The 15,316-nt window shown below is 31.2% G+C and overlaps 2 protein-coding genes across 2 annotated transcripts; one reads left to right on the top strand and one right to left on the bottom strand.

Moving 5' to 3' along the window:
• Positions 1-7,317: 7,317 nt before the first annotated feature.
• Positions 7,318-8,094, top strand: LOC117928273 (protein MIZU-KUSSEI 1). Its single transcript, XM_034848184.1, has one exon. It carries the CDS (start codon positions 7,318-7,320, stop codon positions 8,065-8,067), a length of 750 nt encoding a protein of 249 aa, XP_034704075.1. The 3' UTR covers positions 8,068-8,094.
• A 171-nt stretch (positions 8,095-8,265) lies between these two features.
• LOC117928272 lies at positions 8,266-14,591 on the bottom strand. The gene is made up of 7 exons (XM_034848183.1): positions 14,559-14,591; positions 14,390-14,479; positions 14,195-14,317; positions 13,995-14,098; positions 13,823-13,904; positions 13,680-13,742; positions 8,266-8,328 (listed from the first exon to the last, which is right to left on the bottom strand). The coding sequence occupies exons 1-7, from the start codon at positions 14,589-14,591 to the stop codon at positions 8,266-8,268; spliced, it is 558 nt and encodes a 185-aa protein (XP_034704074.1).
• Positions 14,592-15,316: the final 725 nt, after the last annotated feature.

Raw genomic sequence — 15,316 nt, 5'->3', positions numbered from 1 at the left:
CTTGTTAATAAACCAAAATATATGCATAGATAATAGTTCCATCACATTCGACATAAAAATAATTTTTTTAGAGATAAATAATTATTTTTGTATGAGAAAATAAAAATATATTTTACAAGATAAACAAAGAATTAGTTATACATACATATATAAGACAACCTTTTTAAGGATTCACTCAAATTAATAAGAAAAATGTTTGTACGTACTTTTCTTATCTTTCAGCTAGCCAGTAAAAAGTTTTGACCACAAAGTTGTAACCATGTCTTATCACAATTATCAATTTATTCCATGTGAGGTATTGCTTTCTCATGTAATTCCATCTATTCTTAAGTGATTTTGCAGTATAACTTCTTCCAATTAACTTCTCCAACTCTTTATAAATTCAAGGCCAAGCATTAGCCTTTAAACTTCCACCTGATCTAAATCCCTTATTTATGTTTTAAAGACAAAGATCAATAACATAGGAAGGCCAAGCATGTAGTATCACACCCCAAATTCCAAAACCACGGTTTAATTATAATACGAGAGGGTCAACTCATAATTCTAGAACTTAATGTATGAATTAATGAAAATGATATAATATTTGTAATATAATATACTAATAATTTATTTTTACATTTAGGAATTTTAGATCTAGTGAATAGTTAACAATAAGAAATTTGTTAAGAGTGTAAATAACATGATTTAATAGGTTAAGAGATTTCATATACTCTTTATGCTAACTTAGTTGTTCAAAAATTTTACTAGGTGTGAGAAATAAGTTATTTTTAAAAGTTTTAAAATTTAAGATAAAAAATGATAGATTTTGTTGTTTTAATATTGATAGCACTTAAAATATTTTTTTCGCATCTTTAATAATTTTATTTGAACAAACTTTTGTGCATAAAATTTTTAGTAAAAGTTGTCATTTTATAACTAAAATTGAAAAATCATATTTTGATTTACTTGAACTTTGTTTCTAAAAGTATTTTTATTGATTTTAAATAGAAGATTTTCTATATTGTAAACTTAAATTAATATTTACTTAAATATTTGCAATGTAAATATAGTGTTGAGAAAATAATTGTGTTGTGTTACACATATTACGAAAGCTAGGGTGTTATGAACTAGAAATTGACATACCTAAGAGTGGGACCCACATGTTGGGAAAGCTAGCTAAGGTGTTGTGAACTAGAAATTGGCAAACCTAAGAGTGGTGTACGAAGGATGACTCACCTTTTAGAAGGAAAAAGAAGGAGCACATCTTCTAAACAAGGAATGAGACTTAAGTTGACACATTTAATAGAAGATGACACGTGTTGAAAAGACAAGGGTTGACACACCCTTAAAAATTATGAATTAATTAATTTAACTCATGTGTAGTATTATTTTAAATTTTGGATTAGCTTATTCAATGAAATATATTAATTAAAAGGTTTGTAAGAACATTTCCCATTTTAATTTAAAAAGTTTGCATGAACCTAGTATGATAGATTAAATGGAAAAGATTATTGTTCAAAACCCCTTGAGTACTCTATTCCTAGTCTTGGACTAAAAAGGTACCTACAAAATCCTAGGGCTCTCTATTCTAACAAGCAAAAACATATAAGCATAAAAAACTAACATTTAGAGGTTTAGAGTGATTTATATGAGATCTAGTTGTTCCTAAATTGTTTCTTATCAATAAAAAAAACAAATATAGATCTTGTAGATTGAAAGACCTTTTTCCCAATCACTTTCTTTCCCTAGATATGAGCACTTAAGGTGGTGGAAACCTCACAAAAGGGCAGTGGCTAGGGCTTTTTTCTCTTTGGCATAAATAAGATGACTAAACTATCAAGAGTGAAGCACTAAACCCCTAAGGGGGGTTTATATAGGCTTCCAATGGGCTAAATGACTTGAGCCCATCTTGGACTTAGATCACTTAATCCAACCCATGCACTTGGGTACTAATTGATTAATTAGTCCTATTGAACTCCAATTAATCAATCAACTCAGTCCAAAGAGACTATTTACATATTTTTATGCAACCTTACATATTAACCAAAACACCCCATCTTAAGTTCAATGATATTGTAACTTCCTTTGAATTAAGAAAAAAAACCATTGATTGGTGAATATATCGAAAGGTTAGTGAGAACAAATTTCTATTTCCAATTATGTATGTTGATGATATCTTGCTTGCTAGTGGTGATCTTGGTATGTTGCATAAAACTAAGACATTGATTTCAATGGACTTTGAAATGAAAGATATAGGAAAGACAACTTGAATGATATGAATTGAAAGATTCTAGGATAGGTCACATGGATTGTTAGAATTTTCTTAAAAAGTAGATAATAACTAGGTTCTAGGAAAATTTGGAATGGAAAATTGTTTCGCAAGTATTGCTCTAATACAAGAAGGGGATAAATTTAGTCTTATGCAATGTCTAAGATGTTATTTAAAGTACAAAAAAATGGAAAACAAATCTCTTATACATTTGTTGTAGGGTCTCTAATGTAAGCCCAAACTTACATTAGGCTTGACATAAGCTTTTCTATAAGCATGTTCACAAATGCTAAAAGTAATCTAAGAAAGGTTCATTAGAAAATTGGAAAGAAGGTGTTGAAATATTACAAAGAATGAACGAAGGGTAAAATTCTACCCACTATGACATTTTATTATTCTTCAATATACATTGCAAAATTCTACCCACTAAATCCTAATAAGATAGGATTCCAAATCGAAGTAGGATCAAACTTTGCAACAAATGTGTAGTTCTTATGTACCATAACATATGATTGCATCACTAAGTAGTTATCATCACTATATCAATAAATAAATAAATAATGTCAAACCAATTAAAAAATGAATGTAATTGAAAAAAAAAAGAAGAAAAGTTTAAGTGAGTTTGAGTTACATACATTTTCAAAACTATAAAGCTTTATAAATATTTTTTATTGAACAATTATTATTCTGAAGAGAACTTTTTATATATATTTTATAGCTTGATAAATAAATAAATAAATTAATTAAATATATTATCCATAACACTAATCAAAATTTAAGAGATTCCAATGAAAATAAAAAATTATTTATCATTGTTATTGAATCATTTTGGTAAGAAATGGAATGAAAAGTTGAAGATTTTTTATAACTTCATATGTTAAAAATGAATTCCATTTTTGTAATGAAGAAAACATGTGAAAAGTTCATCAATTTGTAATTTATCCAAAATGAACAAAGGATTATGACATTTATAGTCAGGTTGACCAGAAGGTATTTGTTAATACAAGTACTAGGTTCATGGAAAAAGACTATATAATAAATAATAAGTTTAAGAGTGATATTGATGGGAAAGCACTAGATGTCACTCCCATAATAACATAAAATACTATAGATCTAGTACCAACCATTTTTAACCATTCTAGTACACGAGTACTTCGTGGTAGTGGGAGAATTGTTACATAACTAGATTGATTCATGTATTTGGGAGTCTTTGAGACAATCTGAAATGAATATGAGATTGATCTCATAGATTACAATGAAGGGAACTTACAAATTGATAGAGAAAGAGGTTGAGAATGTTGAAAAATCTACCTTGAGAAACCCCAAATAAAGAAGAAATTGTTTGTGTAATTAGGAGCCAAGACCAAAAATAGTGTATGACGGTAGTAGCACCAACAAGACTTGGTTTATCATAGTGAGCAAGGAGTTAAGTGTGGGTTGGGTTTTAGGATCTAAAGTTGCTAGGTTTAGAGAAAAAAAAACCTAAGTATTTAACTTTTTCTATTCAAATAAAAATATTTAAAAACAAGTTATAAGTCAAAGAAAAAAATGATATGATATGAAATATGAAAGTAATTTGTCTTTAGATTTAAGTTTTTTTTTTTTTTTTTATAAATATAGATCTTGATTCAAGTAGCAACCTTGACTAAATCTTGATTCATGAGCGCATAATTGTCGTTCTTGGTAATAATCAACATGAGATTAATTTCTTGATACGAAACAATATTAGAGATTGAATCAAAGGAGTTACGTTATTTTTTTTAAAAAATGATACAACCATAGAGTATTATATTCACATTAAAATTAATACATTAAGGTGTTGCTGTTTTTTTTTTTAATTAAATCTAAATATATCAATATCAAATCCTAAATATATTTTTCGGACATCAATATCAAATCCTAAATATATCACACACCAAATTTTGGATCTAACTTTTGAGCCATCATTTTTCTCAAGGAGCACCATTATTGCCATGCATGTCAACGAACCCATAAGTTGACATCTTCATTATCATCGATCTCCAAGTTGTGAGTTATTGCCATTGTCGATGTCCTTGTTGGAAAGGTAGGAGTAGCCTTGAAATTTTATATGCAGTACTATATTTTATGTATGATAGTTTTTCTTTTAAAGTAGATTATTCATGTAATATGCATATTTGATAACAAAAATTTAGAGATTATTTTACAATTACGAAATTTCATGAGTACAAATTCCTCTTAAGTCACAAAGAATGCTTAATTATAGTTAATTGAACTTTAACCTCGTTACAAAATGATGTCTTTCACATGTAAAGTTTTATAATACATTCTAAAAGCCTCTATTTGTAGATTAACAAGAGAACTAGTAGCACCCACAATATTTTGTACTATATCAAAAGTTACAATCAAATTAGGAGGAATGATCACAATTTCCAAATATTTGGAATTTGAATAGATAAATTTCCTACATTATTAAATTCATGTGTGAAAATTTCCTACAAAATATAACTTCTTAAACCTTATTATAGTAAGTAACCAATTTGGAAGGTCACCCAGTTGATTTATGACCTCTCTTTGGTCAGAGACTTTCGAAGTGTTTGGTAAAACTTAATACATATTACTTAATGATTTAAGTTGACTTCAATTAAATTATACTTAAGTTATTAGTTTAAAACTTATTACTTAATTCTTATTTTAAGTAAATAAAGTTGTTTGATAAAATTGATTTAAAATTTATTCTAAATCATTAAATTGACATATTTATTTTTATAACTTATAACTAGGGTAAAGGATGTCTATTAGAGCAACAACCAAATATAGTTTGTTTTATTTGTATCTTTCTTATTGTTGTAACTATCATTCTTTAATCATGTAAGCAGTTAGTTGATTTTATGCTATTTCAAACTCTGTAATTCAGCTATATAAAGCTGCTCTTGTATTCATTATTAACATAGCAATATAATACAAGCATTCATTCTCATGTTATCTTTACAATATCAAGTCATAATGAAGGTCATGAAGTAGTAAAAGAGATTATGAAGATAATTAGGATAAATAAGGGTAAAAAAGTAAAATAAAGACATGGACTTAAAAATAAGTTAATTATTTTTACTTATTATTAAAAGTTGTTTCTGACTTTAAATTATTTAACCAAATATATTTAATTTACTTAACAACTTAAATTAAATTATTAAGTCATTTTAAATTATTAAATTAATTTACCAAACACCCATTTTAGGATGATATATTCTTAAGGGTATATAATGTTTCCAAACATTCATTTCATAATTCCATTGTTCAATTCCTAGTTCAGTAAGATTCATTATATTCGGACAAGGTCTTGGCTCCACAACTGTTGAAAGACACATGCAGATATGAGAGATCAATTATTATTATTTTTTTCCCTTAAGAATTTATATTTGTTCTTACTGTTACTTAGATATTTCTAATTTCTTTATGATGCTTTAGAGCCCTCTAAAAAAAGCACAATGACATACTATTAATGAAGAGCATTGACAGAGATGCCTAAATAATTGAATGCCTTTCCCTGTATAGGTTTTTTTATTTTGTTTTTATTTTTTTTTATTTTTTTATTTTTTTAAAAAACCTTCATTGTATCCTCGTATTGGAGCACTTTTTTTTTTTTTTTTTTTCCGGGGTCTCCTGCAATATTTTTTCTGTAAATAAAAATAAAAACCCATTGTGTCAAGGCTGACTTTTTTAAAAAAAAAATCATTTTTATTTTTTATTTTTATTTTTATGAATTAGTATAAAATATTAATATAGGTTTCTTCTTCTCCCATTTGATCACTTTTCTTCCTTTGACTTTCTAAAAGCAACCTAATGTTGTCAATGTTCACTTTACTTTTTAATTTTAAAATAATGTTTTTTGGATTAGTTTTAAATAGTATAAGTATAAAATATATGGGCTTTTTTTTAATTTTAATTTTTTTTATTTAAGTCAATCTAATTCCACAAAATGCAACCATTTTGAGCTTTATTTGTCAACTGATCAGCTCAATCTAGTTGAATTTATTGTATGCATACTTTTCCAAAATATAAGAGTAAATAACCCTTTTATTATAACCTTCTTGGGGGTGCAAACTCTATTTAAGTCATGCAAAGTGTTACTTAGAAAAAAAAAATAGAAAAAAAATGCTTACTCAATTTGTTATAAAAACACAACGAAAATAATATAATGAAAATTTTAAACCTTGGTAATAAATAAATGAATAAATAAATAATTGTAGAAGCATTTGTAGACCTTCCATTTTGTCCCTCTAATATTTGTCATATTAAGTGTTTTTTAGTACTTCACAACAATCCCCAAGTGGCACGGTCCACAGCATAATATTAAAAAAAAATACTAAAGTTTTTAAACTTGTGTTTTATTTTTTTTCTATTTTCTTTTCCTTATAGTTATTAAATTTATTGAACTCATTTTCTAACCATGTCCCAATCCTAGACAACCTAGCTTCCATAACCCTTGGCAACCTTGGACATTTTTTTCCCTAGACCATGTAGGATAAGAGTTATTAATCAATTAAGAAACATGGTCTAGTGAACAATGACTCAAATAATTAATTCTAGGCAAAAGGCCAGCTGCAAAATTAATTAATAATCTAGTACAGCTGTGATTTCATCATTTAGCTTTCCTTCCTGCAAATTAATAAATCCACCAAGTCAAATGTGTGACCACTTGGTAGATTCATTGTACCGTGTCTCCACCTACTTCCTCAAGATATTAGTCCCATAAACAAATGGATTCTTGTCAAGTATCAGGATCAAAAAGTCAACTGATTGGACGGCTCATGTATTTACTTGTCATGATCGAGCCATTAGCTAAGAAGAGCTGTTGCTATTTTAACTATTATACATGGAATTTTCTATCTTTAGGTAAATCTTCCAAGTTTGTAGTACTATAACAATATTCACGCTCACTGCCACCCTAGAAAATACCAGCCAAAACGTGCATCCCTCAACTTCTCTCCTTCATATACATACAACGCCATCCTCCTCCATCTCCTCCATCTCCTCCACCAACCATCATCCACCATAACCCCTCATCACACAGTCTTGGGTGGATGGAGATGGCCGCGCGACGAGTACCGCCGTGTCCGCCGCCACCGCGGTCCCCAACAAGCCAAGGACCAGCTGCATTGGACCCAGAGAAGACTCCTTCGCACCCCAAGGTTGCCCTCCAGCAGCCCTCACATAAGAAAGCTTCCTTGAAGTCTACAAAGCTCTTCCGCCACTTCCGCTCTGTTTTCAGGTCATTTCCTATCATTTCTCCGGCTTGTAAAATACCGGTGCTTCTCCACAACTCCAGGCTCAACGACGTCCACATTCATGGAGGGACGCGCATGACCGGTACCCTATTCGGGCACCGCAAGGGGAGGGTTTCTCTGGCCATACAAGAAAGCCCTAGGTGCTTTCCCATATTTCTCCTCGAGCTGGCAATTCCCACCAGCAAGCTCCTCCAAGAGTTAGGGTTAGGACTGGTTAGAATTGCGCTTGAATGCGAGAAACGTCCAGAGGAGAAGATCAAGCTCATGGATGAGCCCGTATGGAATTTGTATTGCAATGGGCGAAAAATGGGATATGCTGTGAAGAGGGAGTCAAATGCAGAGGATTTGAATGTAATGCAGATGCTCCATGCGGTATCAATGGGTGCAGGTGTCCTCCCTAGTGAGGCCATAGACCTGCCTGATGGGGAGCTTACCTATATGAGGGCTCACTTCCAACGGGTAATCGGGTCGAAGGACTCAGAGACCTACTACATGATGAATCCGGATAGCAACACGGGGCCTGAGCTCAGCATCTTTTTTGTGAGAATATGACATTTTCCGAGAATGAACGTAAGCTAACATGATGTATATTCAACATTGTAACAGTCAAGCAGTAGATGGTAGGCGAATGGTTGCAAATGAGGGAGCTAAGGCACGAGTTCTCAAGGAAGGTGAAGAGGGCTGCCAGAGGTCAAGTTGAATATTATATAAGAGCCCTCTCTTTCGTCCTTACTGCATCAAAATCCGCTTTCATCCTTGTCTTCGGGTTTCTCGCAGCTTGTCTTCGGCCACTGGTACCAAGGAAACCTCAGACTGCAGAATTATGCAAGGGTTTAGAGACTAACAGAAAATTCGCATGGCATTGAGGAGACCTAAAAGGGAACAACCATGTACTATATCGATTGTAACATTCCCCTCCACTGAAACTGTGAATATAGAGAAGAAAGTCATCCTAAATTTCTGTGTTTGTTAAATCCCTTTTTATTTTCTTGCATCCATGAAAATGAAAAATATGGGCATAAATCTTGCAAATTAACCACAAAATCCTGTACAAAAATACTAGTTACGGATTCAGTATTCATTCAACCTTTGAAAGTATGTGGTGATCGTATAGACCGTTACATGGGGGTACCAATATATAAGACCACAATTCAGATCAATGAAATAGGATACAAACAAAGACAACTAAGATAGAAAAGAATGAGATGTAAAAGGCAATAACCAAAGTGTTTAGATATAAAACATGAGACATAAAATGTATACATGACTTTTTTATTTGTCCCACTTTTCTATATGCACCGATGCCATGTTTCTATTAGTTCTGTTTTTTGGTATGTACCAATTCAAACATACAAACCCTATATAAGAAATATGCAAAGATATAACAATAGAACTAGCTCAACTTTACTGCAACTAAGGCCATGGCTTAAGGCCTATTTTCGGAAAATCATGATGCCTCCTAAATTTATTGTTTTTTGTGTAATATCTGGGCATTTTAGGTCACACAGAAATTTTGAGTTTGAAAATTTTCCAGCAACATGAAAGTTGAAAAGTAAAAAGGGTGCAATTAACAACATGTGTCAAAGTTGGATTGGAAAATTCAAAGAACTTTTTTGGTCAAATAAATTATTTGAATTAATGTCATGTTAGCACTACCGTGGAGAGCTTTTTTAGGAAGTTGGATACTTTTACCTACCATTAGAAGTAATAATTTTGATTTTAGAGAATTAGTTATGTTGGTAAAAATATAGGTATGTAATTTCATATTCTTAGAAGTTAAATTTTATTGAGAAATGAGAAATTTCATTTGGGAAATTTAAAAATGCGATTATTTGAAACACAAACAAATAATAAAAATAATAATAAATAATAAATAAATAAATAAAGAAAAATGAAATAAAAATAAAAGTTCAAAAAAATATATTAGTGGGAATGATTAGGTCTGAATAAAAAACAAAAAGATGAAGATGAAAGTGGCTTGGAAGCCATTGTGGTCGGAGGAAAAAGGGAAAAAAGCAAGTGGTCTTGCATGTCAAAGACCATTAAAGTAAGGAAAGAAAGGAAAAAGAAAGAGAAAAATGGAAATGTGGATGATAGAGAGGGAGTGGAGAGGAAGCACGGATTAAAAAGAAAAAGAAAAGGGAAGGAGACAAAGGGGAGAACATGAGCCGTAGGTATTTGGGGGGCAAAGTAAACCCTTTGAGGGAAGAAATGTAAAGGATATTCTATTTAGTGTAACTTCACAATGGAATCCGATTTCAAAATTAATGGTTGGATTTTTGGCTTTTGGTAAGATGGTTTATTCTTAAAATTTTTATTTAATATTTTTTTAAAGGAAAAAAAAAGTATAGATGATATTGTCATCGTGAGATATATTTGCTTATATTTGTGATGTTGGCATGTGATTTGATGTATGAGTATTGTTTTAAGTCTTATTTTCTTACTGATTTTATGAATTTTTGGATGATGTTAATGAAAAAATTAATGATAAAGGAAAATGAAATGGTCATTGGTTGATAATTTAATTCACAAAAATTAAAGAAAAAATTATTTGTATTGAATGTTGAGACTAATGGAGTGTGTTTGAACCATCAACATGTATTTTGGAAACAATAGTTTCAATATGTATGTAGATGACATTCTACTCACTAGGAACAATGTAGAGCTATTTTCATTAGTCAAGATCTAGTTTTTGCCTAGTTATAGATGAAAGATTTGGGAGAGACACAATATATTCTTAGGATTAAGGTCCTTAAGGACTATAAAAGTAGGAAAATTGCAACATCTCAAGCCACCTACATTCTTAAGCTTTTGGTAAAGTACATGTTGCAAAACGTAAGAAGGGTTTGCTCCTCCTCAAGTATGAAGTTCATCTTTCTTAGGATTAATGTCATGAGACATAGGAGGAGAAAAATCATAGGTGCTTGATATATACCCACCATATTTTAAGAGCTAGTGGGAGATTGTTAGGATTAAACCCTCCAAAGTAGGACAGATTGTAACAAAATTAGATTTCATTAATGTTTTATATTATGATTTCAATTTTGTCTTTTCTATCAATGATTACATTAATATTTATCTGAGCATTTATACTAGTGTCATTTGCATTGTACATGACTTGAGTGTATTAGGAGTTTTATGAAAAATTCAAGTCATGGGTTCCTCGCGAGCTGGTGAGTTGCTCACAACTGGTTCATGGACTTAGGCAATCCATTTGAGATTGTAGTGCATTATCTCCTAATTGGAGGGATAATTTGTCTTTGTAATTGGGATGTGTTTCACATGGTGAGTGCACTAGTGTATGTGATTGCATATGGGTTCCTTACAAGTTATTGAGCTATTCACAATTGATTCATAGACTTAGGTAATTCATCTGACAATATGATGCACTACCTCTTAATTAGAGGGATGACTTGTCCAGATCATTAAGATTGATTTCCCATGGTAAGTGTATTAGGGTCTCGATGTAATATTATAAGGTCCTAGAGTGTAGTTCACTCTCTTTAGTATAATATTGAATCAACTTCAAAATTAAATTATAAAGGAGCTAGTATTTTTGAATGAGTCCCAATTGTCCCCACTTGAGCTCGCAGTCTTTGTTGGCATATAGATTTACGGGAAGTTAGGTTTAATTAATCATATGTGGGCATAAGGGCGTTTTGATAAAAATACAAGGTAACATAAAGACATATGATTATTTATTTTAGATTTTCTAGATTGGAATGATTAGTTAATTCGACCCATTAGTGTTAATTAATAAATTAGGATCCAGTGGGCTTGAATAAGTAACTCAAGCCCATGGTGGGCCTAAGTCACTTAAGCCCACTAGAAAAACTATATAAACCTTTTTAGGGTTTAACATTAGCCATTCATCCCACCTATTGATTCTTTGCCCTTCCAAAGAAAGCCCTAGCCAACCTTTTTCATTCGTAAGGTTATGTAACCATACTACACTTACACCAAGGATCAAAGATAGAGTCATCAACTGAAGGACATGTGGTTTTTGAGATCCCTACATCAACTGGAATTGGGTGTGGGAACATTTAGATCAAAAAGTACGTTTTTTAGCACCTAGATCTAAGGGTTGTTTTATATATATATATAATCTATTTTTTTTCAACTTTTACTTAGATCTAGCAGCCCTAGGGCCTTAGATGCATGCACCCATGATTTTGTTCTTAACACTTCATACCTCAACTATCACTTTAGCATCAACTCACAATTAAAGGCTTTCTAAGTAGCCAAAAAGTTGTGATAGCATGGGAATAATGTGCTTAGTTCATTATCTTAGCATGCTTAGGCTTAGCTTCACGGTTGATTAAGTGAAATTACTTTTTGATGCATGAAGATTCCCTTTGTGTTGTAATCTCAAGCTCCCTTCACCTTGACTTAAGAATTTAGTCACTTATTGTAGTAGAAAAGTGAAAGAAAATTGCTTGTGGAGTTGATTAAAGAGAAGAATTGAACTATAACTTCTTGAATTACAAACTTTACTATCCTTTCATGAAGGACGTAACCATCTCTTATTCCTATTACTTAAGTACTTGTTTTTCTCGTTGGTTGCTTTCATTATTTATAAACCTTTTGTTGCTAAGAAACAATTAGATAAGAAAATGATGGAGAGAAAGATAGCTAGCTAAAGAGCCTTGTCATTAAAGGCAATTTTTCCTACACATCTTGGTTTACAACCAAGACCATGATGTATGACCATTGGTGATCAGATAGAGGGTCATTTTTAGTTGCTATAAGGAAATAGATTTTTGAGCATGCATGAGTTGCCCAAACTAATGGAGGTGATAGTAGAATAATGTTGAAGGCTTTTAGTTTTGGAATCTTCCATTAAAAGGGAAGAAAACTTGTTGGGTTATGAAGGGCTAGCTTTGAAGGGTAGATGTTGCTTACATGTAGGAAGAGTAGTGAACTTAATTTGGTACCCGTAGCAAAATCCTTGTTGTATGGAGGGGGCTAAACAAAGGTGGGTTGTGACTTAATTGGCATGTAATGAGGGTTTTGAAGTCGGAGTTGCAAAGTTTTGCAATTGCATCTTTACAAGCAAAGGGTTATGATAGACCTTGGCTAGCGAAATTAGAGTTGTGCACACTTTGTATGAGGGTATAGTGAGGGCTATGTAAGAGGTGGCTTGCAACTTTAATGATGCTAAGGGTTTCAAATTTTGGCTTCTTTGAAATTTTCTTCCAATCTTGCATGGCTTCCATCCTTACTTGTAAAACTTACACAAACTCGTCAATTTTCCTTAAAACAAGTTAGAGTAATAAAATTGGGTAACAGGAATTATTTAAAGCATATGAGTTGCACAAACCATGAAAATAAATGAAACTAATCATGCATTTATAATAATGGTAGACTTAGGAATGTAGGCTAAGGGAGCAAAGATAAGATATTTATTTAGGGTAACAACAAGTGGCAAAGTTGTTGTATTTGCCTAATAGAAAAATTGTTTTCCTTGTTGCATATTAGTTCAAGGGATCAAATTCACCTTTTGCTCTTATTTTATTTTTATTTTGAGGCAACACCCCTCCTAAGTTTAGGCTAGCTTCGCCATTGATTTATTATGTTAATCAATCCTCACCAAATTAGATAGATTTGTCAATAAACAACTCTAACTACTTTATTTAGGTAGCTAATTTAGAGAAATGTCAAGTGATAGTAAATCTTAGTGCTTTGCTATTTCATTGACTTATGATTTAGTGAAACTACTTTGCCCATTGGATTAATCCTTAATCAAACTCATGAGGTAATAGTAATATCCACAATTAATTCATTATAAATTAATAATTTTCATGGTTTCTTTGACCATTGCTATAATGTACTGCATAGCTGAGCTAAATTGTTAAAGTTAATTATCTAAACCCATTGTCTTATTTAGACTATCACCCATGTAAAGGGTTGAATAAAACCTCATGGTTAATTTCATATTGAAAGTTAGCTTAAACTCTCATATTAGAAAAAATGAAGACTTCATATATGTATTTCCCAAATAAGATCTTAATGTAACCATTCAAATGAACATCTTATGTTTTGAATACTTCAAACCAAATTGTACTAATAAACATCTTATCTCCTATATGATTAATAATGTCATTTAGCTTTAAAGATGCAATTTAAGGTTTTTTATTCAATTGACTAAGGATATATTGCTTCACTTTGTTGTTGTCATCCAAAACCAGATCTATGACTAACTTCCTTCTAAATTCGTCTGAATTATCCTGAAAGGACATCAATGCATATGGGTTAACATGATGGCAAGTTTGAAACATTAATTTCAATACTAATAGAAGAAACTTACCACTACAAGACTGGACTTAGATACTGGTGGAGTGGTATCCAACATTTGCATAAATCTTATAACATATAAACCACAGTCCCAACTGTTACAAGGCTCATAAAAAGAAAGTCAACCACATGACTAATCTATGTTGGAAATACATTACTACAAAAGCTAGTTAACTTCAACTTACCCATTATCTTGTGTTGGTACCCAATTTGGTCTAGAAATGGGGAAACGTTGCACATTGTACTTTGCTAAATTGGTAAGACATAATGCATTTATAATTGAAGTTACCTATAACATTGTTTATACATTTGAAATTTAGTGAAGCATAAAGTTAACTATCAAGTGATGTTCAAGTATTAGCAAGTTATCTAATCCGACCCTTACCATGTCAACTCGTTCCTTTTTTCTTCTTTTAGTGGGAAGACTGTCTAGAATATAAACTTCCTCTTGTGGAAGATTGATGACGCATAGAAACCAATGACCAAAATCATTCAAAGGGATGAAGATCTGTATCAAACACAAAACTTAGCAACTATTCTTGCTAAATCATACCAACTAATGAAGTACATTTTTAAGTACCTTGGAGGTATTTTCCAAAGTGGAAAAGTATCTAGAGGTATAAATCTCTAATGCCTTGTTAACATTGGCATTAGTTCCCAACATTTGTTGCTACACAAAAATGCATTACAACCAATGTTCAATGTCATATACTAATGAACAATTATTCAATAATTTGGCAAGATCTTACCGCAAATATTGTTGGCAAGTAGGATCGAGTCATTCTCTGACCCTTGTATTCTTTTTCTCTAGTATTTAATTGATATGCAACCAAATTTATGATCTATATAAGATATTAAAAAAAAACATTAATAGAAGTTGCCATAAAATCAATTTTGTAACTATCTTACTACTTAGAGAATAAATAAATAAATAAAACATAAGATGCTTACTGTGTCAACTACCCAATTATGTGGCAATAGAGTATTGAAATCTGATCGCATCCCATGATCTTGATCATAATCCACTAGAGTTTCACTAGAAAAATAAACAAAACTAATGATACCACTTATAAAAATCTAAGATTAATAAAATGATTTCAACAATATTTACCAACCTTGAATCTAACTCCGAAAATACATAAGCAAGCAACTTATCCTCTATTATGCATAGAGGGCTGGCTAAAACTGTCTTCCCTTTTCTTTTTTTCCCCGTCACACTCAAGTGTGGGGAAATAATGCCTTGTGAAGCACTACCTTCTGTTGTACTTTGGACCAATGTTCCATCAAGATAAGTTATTTCCATAGTTTGTTCTTCAACATCATCCTACAAGTTTAATAGACTAGATTGAATACATTTTTCTTTACAATATATAGAAACGAATGTTATTGCCTGTAGGTCATGTTAGTTTAATAGACTAGATTGAATACATTTTTCTTTATAATAGAAACGAATGTTATTGCCTATAGGTCATGTTTGGTTGGTTGGATATAGTATAAAATAGGATAA

The sequence above is a fragment of the Vitis riparia genome, chromosome 13, assembly GCF_004353265.1.
Source record: "Vitis riparia cultivar Riparia Gloire de Montpellier isolate 1030 chromosome 13, EGFV_Vit.rip_1.0, whole genome shotgun sequence".
Lineage (NCBI taxonomy): Eukaryota > Viridiplantae > Streptophyta > Magnoliopsida > Vitales > Vitaceae > Vitis > Vitis riparia.
The sequence above is the reverse complement of the archived record's forward strand: the minus strand, read 5'-3'. Positions and strand labels throughout refer to the sequence as shown.